Source organism: Sorex araneus, chromosome 8 (assembly GCF_027595985.1).
Source record: "Sorex araneus isolate mSorAra2 chromosome 8, mSorAra2.pri, whole genome shotgun sequence".
Lineage (NCBI taxonomy): Eukaryota > Metazoa > Chordata > Mammalia > Eulipotyphla > Soricidae > Sorex > Sorex araneus.
Genome location: NC_073309.1, coordinates 24,209,496 through 24,232,450, shown reverse-complemented (window position 1 = coordinate 24,232,450; position 22,955 = coordinate 24,209,496). Strand labels below are relative to the sequence as shown.

Genomic DNA, 22,955 nt, shown 5'->3' with positions numbered 1-22,955 from the left:
GATTCTAGACAACCAAACAATAAGGAGATAATGGCTCTGGACAACCAAAGGTGCTCTGTGCCTGCCAGTTCTTTCTGCAGGATTGTAATCTTGTTACCCTTCCTGCTACACGGGAAAGGTCACGGCAGGTGTTAGCAACGTGATACTGAGCGGAACTGGCAACAGAAATTGCAGGGAATAGCAGCACCGGGCGGTTTTGTGGGGCTTGAGGGGAGGAGGCTAAAAGGGATTGAAAATGAATTCACCCTAAAATGGGTGAGACTGTTAAGTCACATCTCATACTTGGCACGACAAGATTCAAACGGCCGTAGGATGCCATTACACAAAGGGTGTGAACATCACCGAATGCAAGTAGAATCAAGACAGCAAACAGAAGCTCGAGGACTTCCTTCAGATCGGGAAATAATTTGGAAGGGTGCACAGAAGACCCTTTTAAGCAGAAACGGCTCCAAAAGAAATCACGAAATCACACCGCCAAGCTCACAGCTGCTCTCCTCCCCTCGGGCGAGCCTCACCCATGAGTGAACCGATTCCTGGACCGAGAGGTCGCATTCTCAGCCATGCAACACCTCATAGGACACACCCTACCCATATACCCCCCAAGAGTACTGCACCACATTTGATGGGGCTCAAAGTAGGAGGCAACCAGTCTTAGAGGGAAATTAATTTTTTTAACAAACTTATAGAAGGGCTGGAGCAATAGCATTTGCCTTGCACTCGGCCGACCCAGGTTCAATCCCTCCGCCCCTCTCGGAGAGCCTGGCAAGCTACCGAGAGTATCTTGCCCACACGGCAGAGCCTGGCAAGCTCCCCGTGGCATATTCGATATGCCAAAAATAGTAACAAGTCTCACAGTGGAGACATTACTGGTGCCCGTTCGAGCAAATCAATGAGCTACGGGATGACAGTGATACAGTGATAGAAGGGCTTAATGGTCCCTAAGTGAAATGCACACTCTTTCCTCTAAGGATACTTTTTTGTGCCATTTTCAGCGGCTTTTCATAACAAATAATACAAAACATATTAGTTCGGTTCTGCTTTGGGTCAAGGATTAGGGTTCGGAATAGAGACATTCGAAATATGGTGATGGGAATGTGTCATGGTGGTGAGATTGGTGTCTGAATATTAAATGTAAGCAAGTATTGTGAACTACTTTATAAAATAAAGACATTTTTTTTAAAAAAAGAAAAAGAAATCACAAAGTCCCAAGCAACGTGGCCCTCTCGAGACCTTGCAAGGGACACTTGCCAGTCACCAACGAGGGGAAGGACATGTTCTTGCCATATTATGATGTCCAGGAAGAACGTCCGAGGGGCAGGAGGTCAATTTGCAGCTCAGCTTCAGTGAAAAGCCAAATCCCCCAACACCTCTAGTAACGGGGCTCTACGGGCCAGTGCGCTATTGGGGATACATGGTTTGCTCAAAGAGGGGCCCTGCCCTGGTGGCCCTGAGCCAAGGATGCTTCCCTATCAGGGAGGAAGTGCAGGGACAGAAAAGTCAGGAACAGACATGGGAAGATCTGAACTGCAGATCTGATGGTGGATGGAAAACATTTACAGAGCCCCCTGGAACTGTTTGCCCATGGGCTGGCCTGGGAGAGTGAGGTAGGGGCAGGAGAGTGACCATCCAGGGACCAACGAGGCCCTGAGCTAATGGGGCAGTGGGACACAGAGGGCTGAGCCAGGCCACTGCCCCCGTCCCCCACCCCTGTGGTGACCCTTGAGCATGTGTCTGTCACCTTGCTCCGGGGAAAACCCCCAGGGGCATGAGTCCTCCTTCCCCTCCTCTCATGCCCCCAAACTGACCCGGAGCAAATGCTGACCGGCTTCTGAGACACCCGAACCGAACACCAGCTGGAGAGATGGGGCAGCGAGTGGGTGAGGAACTTCCCTTGACAGCTAATCTGAGCTCCATCTCGGGCACCCCATCTGGTCCCCTGAGCCCTCCAGGAGGGATCCCTGCACACAGAGCCGGGGAAAAGTCCTGAGCACCGCCAGGTGTGGCTCAAAACCCAAAAACTAAAATACAGAAATGAAATGCATAAAACACGCAGCCTCCAGCCCTGGATCTCCCACGGACTCTGCAAGGGCCAAATTTGAATAGCCACAACCTCTAGCCTGGGTTACTATAGTCCAGTGGCGTCCCTGCACGTGTCCCTGTGTCTGTCCAGCCTCTTCTGTCCCCACGTCCACAGCAGAGGCCTCTGTGAGACCCCAGCTGGGTCACTGGGTCCAATGCCCTCTCCAGCTATAACACCCGGAAGGCAAGTGTAGCCTAAGACCTTGGCATGATCACCTGCTTCCTCCCTTCTCTGCATCCAGCCTGCTCCTCACTCCTCTCTCCCTGCCTCAGCACCACTGCCCTGCCCCTCCCCCTCCAGCATCGGAGTCTGTGCAGACGATGGATGATGCTGTTCCCACACCCCCAACCACCCCCCTCTGCCCCGCACAGCTGCCTCCTGCTCAGGCACAAAGGTCCCTTTCTCCTGCAGTCATTCCCTGGCCCTCCCTCCTCGGTTCCAAGGGCCTACAAAGGCCACCCGGGCCTCTCCCGCCCTCTGCCAGGCCGAGCCTGCAGCAAACACGCTACAGAGCTCCGTGAACTTGTGTCTCCTGCGACTCCCTCAAGCCAGCGGGTAGAGCCGGTGTCTGCCGGGCCTGTTCCACAGTTCCCACAGTGTGCGCTAGTGACTGCAGAGCAGGAGGGAGACGCCGCCCTGCCCCGAACACCTCTAAGGCACCAGCTTCTCTCTGCAGAGAGAGGACAGCGGGGCCGTAGGGCCAGAGAGGCTGCGGAGGTAGCAGGTAGCATGGCAGCTGCCAGAGCTTCCAGTGGGACTTGGGGGAGTGGTGGGGGGATAGTGGGGGTCCCTTCCTGACAGCTCTGCAAACCGTGCACTGCACAGCACCCTGCAGCCTCCAGGGAGAAGGTCTGGGCTGCTCCAGGAAGGTTCTGGAAGAAGGCCCTCATCCATCAACTCGGCATCTGCTAGGGAAAGGTCTGAGACTAGCCTTCTCTGCGCAGGCCGGGAGCAAGAGCCTAAGAAGGGGGTTGGCATGTCCCAGGGGGCACAGATGGGTGGTTGGGAGTCAGGCGGGCAGGTCCCAGCCCACCGTCTGTCCCCCGGGCAAGTCACTCTCCCTCTCTGGGTCCCACCAGAGAGGCACAAGGAGTGGCCCGGGAGAATTCCTTCACTCAGGCTTGATAGCGGCTGGAGCGTGCGAGGCATAAGACCTGGATCGGAGAAGCCCACGGTCCTTACCTCTCTGGGGTCTTCAAGCAAATCGAGCGCGAAGAATTTCTGTTGAGACAAAGGCAGAGACTGTGGGTGGAGGCCCCCTGGGAGAAGAGTGGGTGCTTGCGTGACACGGGCCACGGTCTCGGTCTCGGCTTGTCCTCCCCGAGCCGCCCTGTCTGGGCCAGGAGTTGGGGGGGCTTCCCTCTTCCCCATCCCCCATCCAGGCTTCTGTGAGTGGGGCCCCGTGCCTCTGGCCCCAGTCATGAATGCAGGGATGGGCACACACCTGTGTAAGTCCCAGAGGCGTTTACTCCAAAACTCTGTCAGCAATTCCCAGGATAGAGGGTTTTATAAACAGACAGGACATGAATCGAGGGTGTGGCTGTTGTCTTTGCAATCACCCCAGGGGCAAAACCTGCCTAAGAGAGAAGCTAACGCAGCAAGAGAAAAAAACTGAAGGACAGAGACCGAAAAAGCTAAAATTGCACAGAGGCATCTGGATCCAGCCACGCCTGAAGCCGCCTACCCCCCCCACACACACACCCCGACTTTCCTGTTAGTTGAAGATTCTGTTGCAACACATTCCATTTCCTTCTAAGGCACATTGAGATCTTTCTCCCCCATTGAAATCCACCCCCACCCCCACCCCATGTTTCTCTTTGTCGTACATTCACTAATCTTGTTGTTTCTCTTTGTCGTACATTCACTAAGATTGTTCTTGTTGTAGCCAACTTGTCTGACCAGTAAGAGACTCCCCACTACAGGGGTGTGTATGTGTGTGTGTGTGTGTGTGTGTGTGTGTGTGTGTGTGTGTGTGTGTGTGTTAGGGAGAGTGTTCATCGAAGAAGCACTTCCACATGATCTCAGAAAATCTCAGAAGATTAACACAGGCTCTTCACTCCCTCTCGTTTTCCCACACTCACCACCTCTCCCCTTCTGAACAAGTTACTTCAGCACCCGGGGGGAGAACTGTTGTAATAAACGTGTCTTTCCACACATCAGGCATGCTGGACTCAGCCCCAGCGAGACAGCAGAGACCAGCTCAGGGGTCTGGCCTGGGGGGGAGCTCAGGGGCTGAGACTGCTCCTGACCCAGGGCGTTTGTCCCGCTGGAGCTTCCTGTGGTGCTACGTTGCACAGGCCTCCTCTGGGAAGCATCGTGCTGCCCAGAGGCCCTGCTGCCTCTCTGTGCCCACCACACGCAAGCAAGGAAGCACACACAAGCACTTCTCGTGGGACAGTTCCACGAAGCCAGTGACTAGAGCTGATTCATGTCCATGATACCCTCCCAACTGCCCCCGCCTGCCCACCCCATGTATCATGGATGGACAGGAGCTGCTGGTCTATATGAAGAGTTTGGGCGAGTTGGATGGAAAACTCGCCCAAACTCTTCATCAGGTCGAGCAGGTAGGTGATGGATGGAGCATTGAATTTAGAAGGATGGGCAACAGGGAAGATATACAGAGTCTAGGTGATCCATGGGTGACTGGTAATAGAGGAATAAAAGCCGTGGGTGTATTGGTGGGTGTATTGGTGGGTGAACTGCTATTAGATATGAATGAGAGGACACTGATGAATCAGAGAGATGAATGGGGGAAAAAGAAAACCATGAATGAATGAATGAATGAGTACAGAGTGGATAGACGATGATTCTAGAGTGAACGGAAAGAGCGTTTCAGCAAATCTAGGACACTGGACTCTACTGGGACATAATGATAAGTTTCCGAATTAACCAACGTAAGAATGTGACAACCTTTCTCAAAATATTTGTTTTAACTCTCTTCATCCTTCAAACCCGGATGGCAGCTTTGTCCGGGAATATGTAATGTTTAGTGTCCCCCAAAAAACGTATCTGGAGACCAAGAGTTGCAAAATAGTTAAGGTTTGATAGAACTGAATTCTCCCCTGTGTTATCTTAGACTTGGCTCATGTTGATGTGGTTTCATATGAAAAGGACATGAATGTTTTCCTCATTCAGCTCCAGAGGCCGACAGCCCGCTGAGAGGCAGGGAGTTGTCTGTCCTGGGTGAACGAACAGCTGAAGAGCTGAGGCCTGGGGCCCCGTCTGCAGGCTGGGGGGCTCGTGTGGCTCAGAGAGGGGTACCTACCATTTTCAGCCCCGTCTCCAGAAGCTCCTCCTCCGACTTCTGGCGCAGGCAATGCACCATAACAGCTGAGGTGGTGGTCTTGCACCCAGAAAAGACGGCGATTTTCTGCAAGGAGAACGGGGCCAGCAGCATTAGGAAGCCACGTCCCTCCCTCCCACCCCTGAAGAGGTGGCTGGTGCTGCCCCAGGGCCTGAAGTCTGGAGTGGGGGTTGGGTAGCAGAAAATCTTGCCCACCGCAGGCATGGGCTCTGGCTCCCTGCCCCGGGCCTGGTGCGGCCACCACTGTGGCGTGTCCTGGCATCCCGGGTGGTCTCACAGCGAAACAAGCGGAGTCACAGAATGAGGCGCCAAACCCTCCAAATCACAGCACAGCCCTGGAGGAGCCCTGTCCGTGCCTGGAAGGACACTCATAGCGGGGTGGCCAGAGGGGAGGATGCAGGGGGACCAGGCTGGCCCCGGAGCAGGTGAAGGGGCATGGAGCACGCGTGGGCTCCGCTTAAGGCAGAAACCAAGTTGGATACACTGGCTGGATCACAGAAGGGTCAAGGGGGAGGAGCGGAGGGAGAGGGGGAGGCGGAGGGTAAGGGGGGAGAGAAAGAATATGACTTGCCATAAAATTTTCTTATAGGTGGATGAACATGGAGAGTACCATGCTAAGTGAAATGAGTCAGAAAGAGAGGGACAGACATAGAGGGACATTTGTGGAGTATAGTGCAGTCCATCACATGAGGCTGACACCCAAGGACAGTAGATACTAGGGCCAGGAGGATTGCCCCATAGCTGGAAGCCTGCTTCATGAGTGCAGGGGAGAAGGCAGATGGAATAGAGAAGGGATCGCTAAGCAAATGATGGCTGGAGGAACCAGTTGGGATGGGAGATGCATGCCGAAAGTAGATAATGGACCAAACATGATGACCTCTCAGTGTCTGTGTTGTAAGCTATCATACCCCAAAGTAGAGAGAGAGAGTTTGGGGAATATTGTCTGCCATAGAGGCAGGGGGAGGGTGGGAAAGGGAGGGTATATCTGGGATATCGGTGGTGGGGAATGTGCACTGGTGGAGGGATGGGTGTTTGATCATTGTGAGATTGTAACTCAAACATGAAAGCTTGTAACTATCTCATGGTGATTCAATAAAAATTAAAAAAAAAAAAAAGAATATGACTTGCAGAGAGGGGAGCCAGAGAGATAGTACAGCAAGTAGGGTGCTTGTCCCCCTCTTGTCACACAGAGTCCTCCTCCGGCCCCAGGGCCTTTGCCCAGGCAGCTTCCTCTTCTGGAACAGTCTTTTCGCAGCATCTAAATGACTTTGCATCCTTTGGATCTCAGCTCACTGACCACTCTCCAGGAAGCCTTTCCTGCCAATGCCCCCGGGCCCCTGGCATTTCTCTTTCCTCTGGAATTCTGGGACCACACCATCACCTTTCCTGCTTGCTCTGATCCCAGTTGACAATGAAGTATTGGCAGGACTGGACGGCAGTCAGTCTGCTCCCTAGAACAGAAGCTTCCAGAGGCTTCCATTGTCTCCCTCTATGAGAACTGTTGGGTGAGGGGATGAGTGAGTGAATGAATGAATGAATGAACGAACGAATGAATTCTGCAGGATCTACAAGGCCCAGGGGAAGGGGAAGGAGTGGTCTGGGCCCCCTCTCTTAAAGGGGTCGGAGTAGGGACAAGACAGAGTGACAGGTCATCCCTCACCTGGGTCAGTAGCTGGGCACGTGCAGGGACACCGCCCGCCTCCCAGCCCTGCCCGCTCCCTGTGGCTCTTCCCCGCGCCGGCTATCTCCGGGAGCAGGGCTGGAGGCCGGGTCAGCCCTGACCTTGCTCCCTCTCCCCATGCCCCGCGCCAGGTCCCACGGGGAGAAGGGGCCCCACAGGCTGGCCGTGAGCTGAGCAGAGGGAGGCGGCTTACGTGGGCTGCGGCCTTCATGTCCTTCTGCGTCAGCTTTCCGGTGAAGACCACGCCGCTCTCAGCGATGGCCCGATGGAAGAGGCCCTTGGCCAGAGGAGACAAGACCTGCAGGGGGAGGGGGAGAAGCCTGCGTGTTCACAGAGGGGGTCTGCCCCGGCCCAGCCCCCCTGCAGAGACTGGGGTTCTGCCCTGTTGCCCAGGCTGGCCCAGGAAAACCTCTAGAAGGAAGGAGCCAGGAGCGGAGAAAGGAGTGAGGGCCAGAGGAAGCGGGCAGCGGGCTGGACCCCACAGAAGTGTCCAGGGGACACTGGGAAATCAATTCTTCAGCTCAGACACGGCTCCGGGCTCCATGCTCTGGTCATGCCACTGGCTTGGTGCGGGCAGCCCGTGGTACCAGGAATGGACTCGTTTCCCTTCCACAGACGCGAGCTCTGTTCCCTGGTGCTCTCTCCCTAGCCAAGACTGCCCTCAACACTTTATTTAGTGTGGGGGGGGGGAGGGAGGGGAGCCTGGAGCGATAGCACAGCGGTTGGGCGTTCGCCTTTCACGTGGCCGACCCGAGTTTGATTCCTCCGCCCCTCTCGGAGAGCCCGGCAAGCTACCGAGAGTATGGAGCCCGCGCGGCAGAGCCTGGCAAGCTACCCGTGCGTATTGGATATGCCAAAAACAGTAACAACAAGTCTCTCAATGAGAGACGTTACTGGTGCCCGCTCGAACAAATCGATGAGCAACGGGATGACAGTGACAGTGACAGTGTAGGGGGGAGGGGGTGTCCCAAGCAGTGCCACAGGGCCTGGGACTCCAGGGGTCATTCCTGTCACTTGGCCAAGCAGACGCGGAGCTTCGGTGTGAGGGGCTGAGGATGCCAAGCTGCTCAGGTCTGTGGTCCCAGGGTCCACCAAGGCCTTCTGCTTGGGGTGCTACACCTAATGGCACCAGGTTTGAACTCGGGTTCCAAGTGTGCACCCCCATCACCGAGTTCTCTTCCCGGCCCGACACTTAAAAGGCAAGGTTCTGATTTAGACTACCTCATCAGGGGACGGATCAGGGAGGCCCAGGATGCTTTCTAAGATCTTCATGCTGTGAAAACTAGAAACAATCCAGGGTATCCACAGCATGTGCATGGGGAACATGCTGTGTAAACTGGTTTCCTGTTGTCCTGTCTGTGGAATAGTATGCAGCTATGAAAAGTGTTGTGGGAGGGTACTGCATGTTGTGGGGCTGTTTAATCACACTGCTAAAAATGGCTTGAAAAAAAATTTTTTTAAAAGCCTCAGCAATGGGTAAGGATTGTCATAATGGAAACGGTGGGAGAGAGATTAGACAAGCTCATGTTTAAACACACACAGAGAGCGTGCCTGGGTGATGGGCTTATGAACACTCTTTTCTGCTTTGTGCTTCTCTATACCTTCCTTTCCTTACCTTTATAAAATATAAAAATGTTTTCCTGGAGCTGGAGTGATAATCAGTAGGTAGGAAGGCCCTGCCTTGCACGAGGCTGACCCAGGTTTGATCCCCCGCACTCCAGATGCTCCCCAAGCCCCCCTGGATGTGGGCCCTGAGGTCAGAGCCAGGAGTCCACCCAGAGCACCCCCAGGTGTGGCTCCAAAACAAAAGTAGAGAATAAAGTTTTCCTCTGAGCATTCAGTGATGAAACCTGTGCTTGTCTCAAAAACGCACCAACGGTGCAGACAATTCGGTTGCAGCTGAAGGTTTCTTAGAACCCCTGATACCTTCAAATGTGCTTTCGGGTTTCACCTTCCCAGGTGGCTCTGCCCCAGCGCCACCCCCTCTCCTGCCAGGCCCCTGCCCCCCTGGTCCAGGTGGTGCCTGTGCCATCCTTCACTCCGCCTTCCCTTCCCCACCTCCTGGGGCTCATCCCAGCGTCTGTTGCTCTGAGTTGCGGGGATGGACCAGCTCAGAGCACTCCCAGGCCAGTGCTCACAAGGAACCTGACCTGTGGATCGGATTACCGAGCCCGCCCTGCACTCGGGGCTGCCTCTTCTTCCTCGTCCCTGGGCCCAGCCCTACCTCCTCTGAACCTGGGGTTGGAATGATTGAGGGGGAGTGGGGAGAGGGCTCCATCAGGAGGGAACAGGAGCAACGGCATGCAGGATTGACAGTCCCTGCGGGGTCAGCTGAGCACTGAGCTTCCGGGCACCACGGAGCCTTTGGCCATGAGCTGTGCCTCGCAGAGGGCGGCCAGCCCCACACCCAGCTCTCTGGGAAGTAAAGGAGCCGATGGCTTTACTGTCTGGCACGACCACCTGCTGGCCCAGGACACTTACGAGAATAGACACGCTTTCGCCTCCTGCTGACTCCCCAAAGATGGTCACAGATCCGGGGTTCCCTCCAAAGTTGGCGATGTTCTCCTGCACCCAGCGCAGGGCGGCCACCTGGTCCAGGTGACCCCAGTTCCCCGGGCAGTGCTCATCCCCCGTGCTGTGAAGGAGAGAGCAGGGTGGGGGTGGGGCAGAGGCCTCCTGGCAGGGGTCTCAGGGCCATGGAGGGGACTCAGGGCTCAAGGTGAGGCCTTGGGGCTGAGACAGGGGAGCCAGGCCCTGAACTGGGGGTTCACGTGCCTCTGTGTCTGCACCACCGTGCTGTGCTCACCCCTGCAGCCTCTGCTCACGAAATATCTGCTCTGGGCCAAGCTCTGTGCTCAGGGCGGGAGCTCGGGCTCGGCCATGGGGCAGAAATAAATGAACAGGCACAGAGAAGAGCAGGCAGTCAATGTGCTGCCAGAAGACAATAAAACAGGGAAAGAGAAAGACGGTGGAGGGTGGGGGAGGGGACAGTGTGTGGGGGGGTCCTTTCCACATCACATGACCAGGGAAGGCCTCATGGGGGTCAGTGATATTTGAGTTTGAGGCTTGAATGAAATGACCATGACATCCAAAGAAGTGAATCCCAAGCTGAAGAAAGAAGTGCAAAGGACCTGGGGCCCCATGAACCAAGGAGTGTAAGAGCTGTGGCTAGAGGGTTCCAGTGGGTGTGAACAAAGGTGTGTAGGAGCTGATGGCTATGGGGGCCTGGTGGAGAGCGGGGGGTGGCACTGTACAGACTCCGATAACCACTTCAGGGGGATGGCAAAGGGGCACTCATGTCTTCAGGGACCAACCTGGCCACTGTGGGAATGAGGCTGAGTTAGGAAAGGGGGTGATTCTTGTTGAGATCCAGGTGAGAGGCCCCGAGGGCCTTGACGACAGCAGTTCCCGGAGAGGAGGGACATGGGTTGGACTCTGGACAGGAGACTCACTGTACAGGGGCGCATGGGGCCCTCCGGCCCACGGTGTGGGTGTGGCAGTAAGGAAGCCCTGGACTGAGGCGTCGGGGAAGGAGAAGGAAGGAGGAGCCCAGGGAAGAGGACCCGGAGCTCTCACTAGGGGCCCCAGCCATGGTGCCTGGAGCACTCGCAGGCCCAGGGCTGGCCTGGCGCCCCGAGGGGACAGGGAGGCGAGCGCAGCCTCTTACCTGAAGAATCCCAGGATGCCCAGGCGGTACTGGATGGTCACCACCACCACATTCTCATGGGCAGACAGGGCCAGCCCGTCGTAGGTGGACGCCCCACCGGTCATGAGACCCCCTCCGTGGATCCACACCATCACCTGGGAGAAGAGCAAGGAGCAGTGGATACAGAGGCAGAGCAGGGGAGGACCTCAAGGGATGCCTGCTTTGGCCACAGCCCGCATGGAATGACCACAGTAGCCAAAAACAAGGATCCCAGGCAAGTACAAAGGGCCTGGGGCCCCATGAACAAAAGAGAGAAGAGTAGGAGATCTAGCTAGATGCGTTGTAGAGAGCACGACAAACGCCACTGCAGGAGAATGACAAGGAGCATGACTGGGAGTGACCATAACCCAGTATAGTCTCCCATGTCCCCGCTGGGGCCGGGACACCCCTCAATGTTCCCTAGGGACCCCACTCTAGGAACAATTGGGGACAGGAGTGAGATTTTTTTCGTCCAAACTTCCAGCATTTCCCACTGGACCCTCACCCAGCTCTGCCGACTTGGCTGAAAGAGGCACCTTGTCTTGAACCTTCACCTACACGACCCTGTGCCGGGAATAACGCTTCTCTCCTGCAGCAGCTAAACACACACACCCCAGGAAGGTTCTTCCTCTTGAGCCTTCCCTCTGCGGCCTCTGCAGCTGCAAATCCCACCCTTCTCCCACGGCCAACCTAGAGGCCACCTCCTCCAGGGAGTCGCCCATCCTTTGACGACGAGGATCTGAGAAACGGCACTGCACCAGCAACGAGTGTGATCCGCAACGAGAAAGAGCTGGGACAGCCACGAAGCGGGCAACGAGCCCCCAAGTGCCGTAGGAACAGTAAGAGAGAAATGCAGTGCACGTACACTGAGAAAAAATGAAGGCCAAAGAGCTCATATGTCTTATTTCCACTCTAATAGCCCTTTCCTGAATAAATGGGTGAATCAATGAATGTTTCATGAAGTCTGAGAAAGAAAGCTGAGAATAAACACTATTTTTTTTGCCTCTTTAAAATAAAAAAAAAAGAGTGGCTCAGATAATTATATTGGAATCGTTTGTCACTTAGGAAAAAAAGAAAAAAACTGAAGAACTCTTAAGAGAAAGGGCTATGCCCAGGCCCACCGTGAGGGAGGAGCTACTCTGGTCCCCAGGGGACAGGGAGTGGGCGACTAGGTACCAGCCTGGAGAGCAGGGCCTGGACCGCCCGGCAGGGGGCCCCAGAGTCCCACTGGCCAGTCGGAAGCCCCAGGGCAGCAGGTTGGCTGTTAGACCCTTAGACCAGACCTCAGGCTCTGACCTGTCTCTTCTGGCCCGTCTCTCTTAAGGGAGCACTTTCCTCGCGTCCCGTCCAGCTCCTGAGAACACGCCTGACAGAGTAAGTGAGCAAGCAAGAGAGACTCCATGCTGCGAAGGGATTTCTCCCAAGCTCTCTCCCGGAGGGGTCTCCCCCCTCTCTCAGTCCTGAGAGACGGTCCCGGGTCACGTGTTGATGCTAGACTAAGTCCAGAGGTGGCAGGTGGGAGGAGGCTCTGAGAACACTCCCGTCAGGCTTAGCAGGCCCAAGGCCTCTCCACGTTCTTGGAGAAGATTCAACACCAGGCCCTCCAGATGGACTCCTCAAGGTCACCCGGGGGAGACCACAGATAAAGACCTGACCAGGTCACAAGGAACAGAAACCATCCTCCAAGGATCCACCGGCCCCTGACGCAAACGGCCTCGGGACAGAGCTCTCCGCTCTGACCATCACCATCACCTTCAAGCTGGCTTTCCCGGCTAGCCCTGGGTAACCCCCAAGTCCCAACTTCAGAAGATGGGGGATTGGGTGGGGGACACAAGAGTACCCCCCCCTCTTCTTGGGTTAGCTCCTGAATAAACTCTATTTCTTGCATCAACCCTTGTCTCTCTCTCTTTTTTTTTTCTTTTTGGGTCACACCCGGCGATGCACAGGGGTTACTCCTGGCTCTGTGCTCAGGAATTACTCCTGGCGGTGCTCAGGGGACCATATAGGATGCTGGGAATCGAACCCGGGTCGGCCACGTGCAAGGCAAACACCCTACCCGCTGTGCTATTGCTCCAGCCCCACCCTTGTCTTTTGATAAGTAATTAGTCTTACAGGGACAAACACCCGAACTCAGGGCTCACTGCCTGAGAACAAGAATGTGAGTGTTCTTGGTTGCGGGCCAGATAGCGTCTGGTCTCTCGGCCGGTCAGACGCAGAAGCAGGAGCCTCGCTCTGAGTCTGGGGTCCAGGGCAGCTGCTCCTCCTGCAACCTCCAACCCCTCCCCGGTCCCCTGAAGGGAGGAGCTGTGTGGTCACCATCTCAGGGTCCTCGCTCCAGCTACCTCCTAACCGTGTTTGATCTGCAGGGGAGCGGCGAGGGAGAAGGGGAAGAACGAATGAAGGAATGAGTGAATGAGCCTTGGGCCCCCGCTCAGCAGTGCTGGCATCTGGCTCCAGGTGCACAATGGCCCACTTCTGGGTGGCTCGCCAGGGGTGAGGCTGGGAGATAGTGGCAGTGCGGCTCTCCTTCTCTCTCCTCCCCAGGGGTCTCCAGTGGACCCTCCCCTGCCTCCAGCCATAGATTGGGAGCCGGTGGTCCCTTCTCGGAGCCTCTGCCTGGTCCTGGAAATGCTGACTCATGTCTCCTGGGGCTGTGCCAAGTCAGCCACAATATACTCCCAAGACTCGCCCAGTGCGGGAGCTGGAGCGATAGCACAGCGGGGAGGGCATTTGCCTTGCACGTGGCCGACCCGGGTTCGATCCCCAGCATCCCATATGGTCCCCTGAGCACCGCCAGGAGTAATTCCTGAGTGCAGAGCCAGGGGTAACCCCTGTGCATCACCAGGCGTGACCCAAAAAGCCAAAAAAAAAAAAAAGACTCACCCAGTGCTCCTCTATCATAACATGGGCTCAGAGATGATCTGTCTGGCAGGGAGTGGGGGGGAGGGGCTGAGGGGGGTTAGAAATGGAGAGATGGGCTCAAACCCAGGGCCTGCCACAAGCAAGGCAGGCAGGGTCCAGTCAGCCACCGAGCCCCATCTGCCCTCCCGCCCAACCTTGAAAGAGTGCTGGGGGTGACGGGACCCCCCTCGTGGGCCTGAGTCTCCCCGCCTGTGAGGCAGGCTAGAGCAGCTGGCTTTGCTCTGAGCGTCTGTCCACTATGGTAAATCGTTCTGTCTGCTCAGATTCCTAACACAGCCGAGGGGAGTAACCAGTCTTCTCTCGTGCACGGCCCGGGCCGAGGGCCAGCGAACTCCCTCCGGGGCCCAGTCCGGTCACGAGGGGGAATGACGGGGGGCAGCTTGCTTGCTGGTCACGTGCCGTCAGGCTGTGGTGCCATGCCCCTGCTCCCTGGCCTTGCTGCCTCCCCGCCCCCCGCCCCCACCTGAGGCTCACACTCGGGTGCCCCCCGCTGCTTACCGGCAGCCTGCTCTTCTTGCTCAGGTCGGCGGGAGTGTAAATGTTGAGGTAGAGACAGTCTTCGGAAAACTTGAGAGGAATGTTCTCCTTTCTGTTGGTGATGAGCTCGGACAACACCTGGCCGCCCACGGCATCCTGGGAGCACCTGGAGGGGCCGAGGGAGACAGTCTGTGGGTCAGCAGAGCTACGGAAGGGCCCAGGCGGGGCTGTGGACCTGGGGCGCTAGGATGCACATGGGCCTGTTCTGTCCAGCTGGAGGCTGGCTGGAGAGGTCAGGGCAGGGAGGCCAGAGCTGGCCAGCTCTCCCCTCCCCCAACCTTCTCCAGGCCCTGACAGCCTGGGACCTCCTGAGCCCCGCCCCCAAACTAGGAGAAGTCACTTAAAGCGGAGAACGTTGGGGTCCACAAGGACTCGGGGGTGGAACGTGCAGGGGAGGTGGGGAGGCCTGGTCTGGTCCAGCCTCAGCCATTCATTTGCTGGTTGACCTTGGCTGAGTAACTTACCTGCCCTGGGCCCCTGTTTGCCAGATCCAAGCAGGAGGCCTGATTTCTACATGGTCTGGCAACCCCGAGACACGAAGATTCCCTATTGGGCCACCCTAGACAGGCACAGTGGACTGTCCTGAAAAGGACCTCCCAGAGGCCACACGATGCGGCCTGAGCCTTCCCAGCAGGCCGGGTACTGCTCCAAGGCCCCCTCATACACTAAGTCACTTAATCCTCACACGGCCCCTGAGCCAGCTTGTCAGTCCCATTTTGCAGAAACACCGAGTCACAGAGAAGTGGGCAGCCCTGCCCACGCCTCTCACAGCCAGGAGTAGCCCTGATTTGTGGATTCAATTCTTTTCTTTTTTTTAGGCTTAAAAAAATCAAGCATTCCCTTATTCATTAATAATTAATTTGGCACCAAAGTTCAAACCCAGGGTCATATCCATGCAAAACAATCGCTCTCTCTACCACAAGACACGCCCTGGCTCTGTTTGTTTTGTTTTTTAAATTGATTTGTATTGAAAAAGCAATGTGATTTACAAAGTTGTTCTCGCTTCGAGCATTTAGTGTCCCAATACTACTGGTGCAACCTTCCCTTCCACCACTATCCCCAGTTTTCCTTCCAATCCCAATCTGCCCCTTTGGGCACATCAGTTTGCATGGACCTTGTTCGCAGTGGCAGGCTGGCCCTGCCCTCAGTGTGCTCTCTGCTGACCGGGGAGGAAAGACCCATCCTGATGACTCGACATCACAGGCAGAAGGTCAATGTGGTCTTCCCGATTTCCATCCTGGAGAAGCTGAATCCAGACCACCAAGCAGGAGGACCATAAGGAGGATGCAAATGTCCAAAAAGGGGAAATGAACTCAGTGACACTTAGTATTCCCCAAAAGGCAGATATATGTCATTCAGATCATATAGAAGGATGATAATAATGATGCTTTTTATTATTACTACCAGTTTGCCTCTGTAATAGCTTTTTCAAAAAAATCATTGCAAGTATGGTAAATGGGAGTTTTCATATATACGTAGAGTGTGAATGACATCTCTGGTGGGAAACTGAACATAATGTCTATATTCTCTGACTTAGAAATGTTATCCCTTGGAAGTTATCCAAAAGTTCTCATGAATATGCATAAAGATTTAGCTATAAAATGTTTACCGCAGTGTTCTTTTATTATTAAAAGCAACTGAATAATCCTCCAAAGAAGAGAGCAGGTAACTGAATTATGATGCAATACCCAATATGAAATGCCACAATTAAATGCCAGGCTCTGACATTTAATGACATAGAACAATGTTTGTGACATACTTATAAATGAGAAATGCAGGTGTCGGAAGTATCTGTGTATTGCGATTCTATTTTTAAGGAAGGAAATATGCAACCAAGATCAGGCAAACAATCTACAAGAAGAACAGTTTTCTCTGGTGGCAGAATTCTAAATGACTCTCACTTTCTTGCTTTTACTTGCTTGTACTCCCTAACTTTCCTGTGATAAGTCTGCACTACATTTCCAAGCAGGGAATAAACACAGTGACTGTTATTTTCCTAAAGGAGGAAGAGGAAAGGAGGCAGGGAGGGGAGGAAGGGTGCAGAGGAGAAAGAAAGAAGGGAGGAGGGAAAGGAGAAAGTGGAGGAAAGAAGAGTGGGAGAAGAGGTGGAGGAAGGGAGGGGCAGTGGCAAGAGACAGCCCTGGAAGACCCTACAAATGACTCCTGGGGATGAGCCAATTCTGCATCTTTCCCTGCAGATGTCCAGGGTGCCCTGATGAGCAGCTGTGAGATTCTTGGCTGAATCAGGACAACTGAAACATACGGTCACCGCCCAGCTCACAGCTCAGCCTGGCATTTGAGACTTTTCCAGTGGACGCCCCAAAGCACTCCCCTGACCCTCACCATTCCCCAACAATAGCCAAGTTCAAGAGAAGAATGAACAGAATCATCATTCCTGGGGTCCCCCTCCCCTGCTCAACCTCTTCTTTCTTGCCGGAGCACCCACCACTCTCTAGCACAGCGCCAAAGGGATTTGTTGGCTGGTTCTGTTTGATGGTCTTCCTGCTGCAGAATCCTCCTGAACGCTACCAGATGGAATCACTAACAGACCCCAGGACCTTGGAACGTGCCGCAAATAGGAAATGTTCCAGCAATAGTGGTTGAACACAGGACGTGAGAATGCTGAGAACGTTCTAAAATGTTTCTAAGGATCCACAATATCTTGAGGGCTTCAGAACACATTAAAAGAAGATCTTTGGCCCCTCCCCACCTCAATCTGCACTAAACACACACACACACCCCTACCCCCATATAAGATTCACACCCCTGGCTTACATAGGCGGGTAGGAGGTGGTGTTCTTCACGAAGTTCCACGGCTCAGCAGGCTCTGGTGGAGAGAACCTCAGAGACCCCAGAGGGGGCTTGGCAAAGGGGACTCCAAGGAAGACGCCCACGGGCTGTGCAAAGCCCTCCATGTGCACATACTTCCCCAGGACTTTGCCTTGTGCGGTGTCCACCACCGGCGGGGAGGGCGCATGACCTGCCGGACACGGGGGAGAATGAGGACACGTCAGAGGTGAAAGGTCGCAAGGCTGACCCAGATTCCTGCCACTTTCTGCATCTGACCTTGGATGGGCCTTCCCAACTCTCAAGGTCTCAGTTTCCTCTGGCATTTTTTGGGTTTGTTTATTGTGAGAGGTGGGGGGGTGCCCCCAGTGGTGCTCGGGGGCCTGGGGAGGCCATTACTGGTGCTAAGCAGCCTGGCCTGGCCTGAGAAGGGTTCACTGTGCCGGCCTGGCAGGGCTGGTGGGCACCAGGGCCAACCCTGCAGTGCTGGGGGCCTGGGAGGGCACTCGGGGCTAGAGTACGGGACACAGGGACTCACGCGGTCAAGGCGGCATGTCAAGGAGCCAACTGGACTCAAAGGTCAACGGGCCTCAAGGCAAGGAGCGCCTGGACCGCAGTTTCTGGGGACTTCCAGCCATTCTCCGCTAGGCGCCTGGGCTGAGCTGCAGGCAGGTCTCAGGGAGGGGAACCTGAGCCGTGCCCTTGCCTGGCCTTCTGCTGGGGTTCAGAAAGTGGTCAGTCCCCAGCACTGGCCGACTGCAGAGCAGCAAGGGGCTACAGGAAGCAGGGAAGGGAGTGGGGCCTTCTCCTGGGAGGTATCACCCAGGACTCACTCCGGAATGGGTCCTCCAATCAGGAGGAGTGAACGAGAGGACACAGAGAAGAGTGGTACAAAGCACAGTGTCTGGGGAGTGGGAGCGGGCACCGCCTTACAGAGAGCGCCATGTCTGTCCCAGGGCCCTGGGGCAGGGCCAGGCTGAGACTCTGGGCTTCCTGTGGTGGCATCAGAAGCAGCCATGCACAAGTGGTGTGTGTGCGGGGGGGGCACGTCCCCTTGGAGAAGATTCTCCTGGTAGCTCTCCACTGGGGTTTTAGAGGAGAGAAGGACTTGGCGGGGGCAGAGTCTACCTCACTCTATAGAGCAGAACCTTCGAGCTCACACAGCCCAAACGCATCTCCCTGCAACTTTCGCCCCACGCTGGGTGCCAACTCTGGGGTCCTTTGAGACACTGCCTCATTCCCACCCCTAGAGTCTTCCCTTATCTGCCCTCAACAGCCTCTAGGGGTCAAAGCCCTCTGCTCTGCAGAAATGATTCCAGTCCCCGGCCTCCTGGACTGAGACAAAAACTGTCCACATCTCCCCTCAAGCAGGAGGCCAGAACAGAGCAGCACCTTCCAGCCCATCCGTGTTCTTAGGAAAGATGACCCAAGGATGCAGATGCCACGTGGGGAACCGAGTTACAAAACAGAACCCATGTCTCAGGCTATTAATAGCCAGTCCCTCACTGAGGCCATTGAGGTCATTCTTCTTAGCTGATTATTGCAAACAACACCGAGGTCAACTTCGTTAGAAACATCTATTTCAAGATGTCATGGGGGAGGGGAGCAGGGGGCCACAGGGTTGTCATGGCAGATGACTTGTTTTCTCCAAGTTTTCTGAATTATTCTGCATTGAACAAAGCTTCTCTTTGCTCACTTGAAGGCACTTTTATAAAGAACTGCGGTGAGTATCTCTTCCCCGGATACGGGGATCACTGAAGAAAAGAATGACCAGAGGAGGGGTCTGGGTTCTATCCTTAGACAGTGCCAGGGAGATACCGGGAGAGCGACAGGGCAGTGGGAAGGGCATTTGCCTTGCACGTGGCTGACTTGGTTCTGTCCCCAGAGCATTGCCAGGAGTTCAGGGCCAGGACTAATCCCTGAGCATACCCGGGTGTGACCCAAAAAGCCAAAATAAATAAATAAATAAAAAGTTGGCACCTTCCAAGTCCCTGGAAGGCAGGAAGGAGAGCAGGGCAGGGAAGATGCAAACCATGAATGAAGCGATCGGTGGGAGGGAAGGGAGGGAAAGGAGAGGAGCACAGGACAGACAGACCTTCCGCCAGGGCCCGTGAGACCCAGATGTGGGGGCGGGGAGCATCAGGGGAAACCCAGAGTTAAGGAGGTGAAGGAGGGTAATGGCCAGCGAGCAAACTGGCTGGACTGAGGCCTGCCTTCCGGAGCTCTGGAATGGGGTGACCCTCAGGAGGACGGAGTGATGGCAGCTGTGGGTTTTCCCAGAACAGCTCGGGGCAGCTGCCTGCAGCCAACTATGACCAGGACTGAACAGGGGCAGGGGAAAACCAGACCCCAGTTCAGTGGGCGGGGCCCATCTGCAGGGGCGGGGCAGAACCTCAGCCCAATGGAGAGCCAGGGCCTATGTGAGGGAGGCGGGGCCTATGTGAGGAGGCGGGGCCTATATGCAGGGGCGGAGCCTACCCACGGAGACCCAGCAGAGTGTCAGACCCAAGGGGCAGGGCGGGGCTTGTGTGCTGGAGGCGGGGTCTACAGGTGGGGGGTAGGGCCTACTTGGGGCGGGGCAGAGTAAAGAAAAAAAGTATAGCCGAATGGCTATGGGGGTGGGTGCTCCTGCACTCCCCAAAGTAGTCCTGGACCCGAGACCCCTGTCCCCGGGGCTTCCTTTGCCACAGTGGCAGGTCCTGTGACTGCAGCCTGCCAACTGCTTGGGGTCCCCCCCACCCCAGCCAGTTTCCACAACGGTAAGGTGGCTGCTGAGGCTGCCAAAACCGAAGTGACCCTCTGGAGAAGGCACTTGTGATATCCGCCATCCCCGCCCACATCCCCCCCCCCGCCCCAGTCAACCAGAGAGGGAGAGGAGAGAGGGCAGACTGCCAAGCCCGAAGGAGCGGAGAGTAAGGGAAATGACCGCAGTGGTAAACCGCTGCTGTTCCACTTCCTGTTGGCACGCTGGGCTCTTACTATGTGCCCACGTGCAGTCCACTCACATGGACCCTCATGGGAACCTGGCCAGGTAGGGGTTAGTGTGCCCATTTTACAGATGAGGAAGTGGAGACCTGGGAAGCAGACCATAGGGACTTTGTAATGAGGAACATGTGATGTCTGGAGCTGGGTAGGTAGGTCAGTGCCCAGAAGCACAAGCAAGGGACCTGGGTTTCAAGCCTGGCACTGCATGACCTTCTGAGCACTTCTGGGTGGCTCCCAACACCTCTGGGTTCAAGAAACTCTGCCCTAATGAGCGCAAGCATTAAACCAAACAGCCTCGCTGCCAAGTATGGCTGGAGTCCTTCAGGCACCGCGAGGCATCCTGAGCATCGCTCAGAGAGAGAAGGAAACAGGCGCCAGCAGCCAGGGAGGGAATGTTCTCCCTGACGTGCCTCTTCTCGGTCGGCCCTGGCCTCCCGCTCCTGGCGGCTCCCAGGGCCCGGGCAGCAGGACGCAGAGGAAAGCTGGCAGGGCCTGGGCAGATAAGGCGCTGCCCTGCCGGGACCTGCTCTGGACCCAGGGCAGCAGGCTCCTCCCGCTGACCTTGGGCAAGTGCGTGTTTCCCTCCTGAAGAAGTGCACGGGTTCTTGGGGCCCTGGTGGCACCCTGGATTCACCGTGCCCCGACTCTGCATTCTGCAGTGCTGACCCTGCAGGGCTCCCCCACCCCCCACTCCTCACCCCTTCCTCGCGCCCTGCAGGCTAACCAATCCCTAGAGTCGGATCAACTCGAAGATGTGGGATCCTGTGCCTCAACCACCTTCCTCATGGGCATATCTCCAGCAAGGGCCCAGGTCATTCTTGTCCTAATCACCCCGCCGGCCCAGGGCTGGTGACAGTGAGGCCTCAACCAGCCCAGCTCCCTCCCCTCCTGCAGGGCCATCTCCTTTTTCAGGGCCAGGTAGCTCCCACTCCATGGACTGCCCGGTGCCACACCCCAACCCCCTTATCGACCCACCGACATTGCAAACTAGCCCCTTCGTTGCAAACTAGCCCCTTTATTTCTGGAGCCTTTTTCTTCTGGGAAGGGGGGGTGGTGGAAGACAGGTTCACTTCCAGTATACCAAGCGCCTCCGGCTTGAAAACAACCATTTCTTTCATCCTCACAGTAGCCAGGTGAGACTGGATTAGGCCCAGAGAAATCACGTGACCCGGGCCCACAAGAGCACCACTAGCTGGGCGCTGAGCTGGGATTCATCCCACAGACTCTGACTCCAGAGCAGCAGTTTGAGTATTCCGCTCAGCCGCCCGGCCCGGCAGGGCTTCTCCAGCATCCTAATTAGGGAAAACAAAGGCTCTCCCCGGGCATGCGGTGGGGCATGAGAAAAGTGGAGAGGCGTGCAGTAGAAGGATGGGGTGTCTAGGAAGGAGAGAGAGAGAGAGAGAGAGAGAGAGAGAGAGAGAGAGAGAGAGAGAGAGAGAGAGAAAGTGAATGTGTGTGTGTGTGTCTGCGTGTGTGTGTGTGTGTGTGTGTGTGTGAGGGGAGGTTCTGTCCCCTGTCTAGGATGGAGTGTGTGTGTGCACGCAAGTGTGTTGGGGGTCAAGTCTTGGGAGTGTGTGTGTGAGAGAGAATGTGTGTGTGTGAGAGAGAATGTGTGTGTGTGCATATGTCTCTGTGTGTGTGTATGTGTGTTGAGGGGAGGTCCTGTCCCCTGTCTAGCATGGGGAGAGTGTGTGTGTGTGTGTGTGTGTGTGTGTGAGTGTGTTGGGGGTCAGGTCTTGGGAGTGTGTGTGTGAGAGAGTGAGAGAGAGAGAATGTGTGTGTGTGTGTGTGTGTGTGTGTGTGAGAGAGAGAGAGAGAGAGAGAGAGAGAGAGAGAGAGAGAGAGAGAGAGAGAGAGAGAGAGAGAGAGAGAGAGAATGTGTGTGTGTATGTGTGTGTTGAGGTTGAGGGGAGGTCCTCTCCCCTGGCCCAGATGGGCAGTGTGTGCGTGCGTGCATGCATGCGTGTGTGTGCGTGCGTGCGTGTGTGCGTATGTGTGCGTGGAGAGAAGGGTCCTCTCCCCTGGTCTAGGCAACCACAGCCAGGGGGCTGCGGGGGCTGCTCCTGCCCCAGGCTGCCGCGCGCGGACAAAGGTCCCCACGTGCCGCCCGCGCCCGGCCCGCCGGGGACTCACCGCGAGTGGCGCACAGGGCCGCGCAGAGCAGGGCGAGAGCGAAGAGCCGCATGGTGCCGGGACAGCAGCGCGCCGGGCTCTGCGCCCAGCCGGGTCGGGCCGGGGTGCAGCCCCAGCGCGCAGCCCCGCCCCGGCGCCCTCCCCCGCGCCCCGCACTGCGGGGAGCGCCTTCCAGCGCAGGCTCCGGGGGTCAGTGGGGCGCTCTCGGCCACACCCCCCAGAGTTTGCCCTCCTTTATCTAAACAACCCGGGCTGAACTCTCGGATTACGGACAGGCGCGGACGCCTCAAGCACCCGCTTACATAAGGGTTTTCCCTTTCCGGCCTGTAACCTTAGCGCCCCGCGAGCATCCCCAAGGCTGGCACCAGGCCACGGACGCCTGTAGTCCAGGGGGCTTTGGTCCGGGGTCCTCAGAGCACGCTGGACAATGTTTAGAGCAGCCCCCAGCCCCTCTGCTGCTCCTCTAAGGCATTTAGGGCAAACGCCTGCATTTCCCCTGCGTAGACATCTAGGCTCCGAAGTTTGGAATACTCTTACAGCCCCCCCTCTGCAGGCGTGACGGTTAGAGGCTTGGTCCTGCTTTGAGGTGCTGGTGGGTGGGTAGGGGGCCAGGGGGTGCTTGCCCACACTCCAACCAGGCACATGCCAGCCCTGTGCTCTAGTTCTTCCAAGGGTCTCCCTAGACCACAGTCCTTCCTGATACCCAAATTAACTCTATCACTTTTATGCCAAGTGACTCAGCTTACTGCTGCTTACCTCCAAAGACAGGGCACTCAGTGCCTCTCCAGCAGGGACCCTCGATCAGAATGTTCTTGTAGAGCAGGAAGTTCGTCTTTCCATG

General features: G+C 56.1%; 1 protein-coding gene across 1 annotated transcript in view; it reads right to left on the bottom strand.

Annotated features, from left to right (window-relative positions):
* CES1 (carboxylesterase 1) overlaps positions 1–22,262 on the bottom strand; it is a 34,858-nt gene extending 12,596 nt beyond the window's left edge. Inside the window, exons 1-8 of the mRNA XM_055145510.1 lie at positions 22,115–22,262; positions 16,985–17,189; positions 14,171–14,315; positions 10,733–10,866; positions 9,547–9,700; positions 7,259–7,363; positions 5,346–5,450; positions 3,263–3,301 (exon numbers count right to left, since the gene is read on the bottom strand). Of these exons, the coding sequence (XP_055001485.1) occupies positions 3,263–3,301; positions 5,346–5,450; positions 7,259–7,363; positions 9,547–9,700; positions 10,733–10,866; positions 14,171–14,315; positions 16,985–17,189; positions 22,115–22,166 (939 nt within the window). The 5' untranslated portion in view covers positions 22,167–22,262. The remainder of the gene's footprint in view (positions 1–3,262; positions 3,302–5,345; positions 5,451–7,258; positions 7,364–9,546; positions 9,701–10,732; positions 10,867–14,170; positions 14,316–16,984; positions 17,190–22,114) is intronic.
* Between the last annotated feature and the right edge of the window lie 693 nt (positions 22,263–22,955).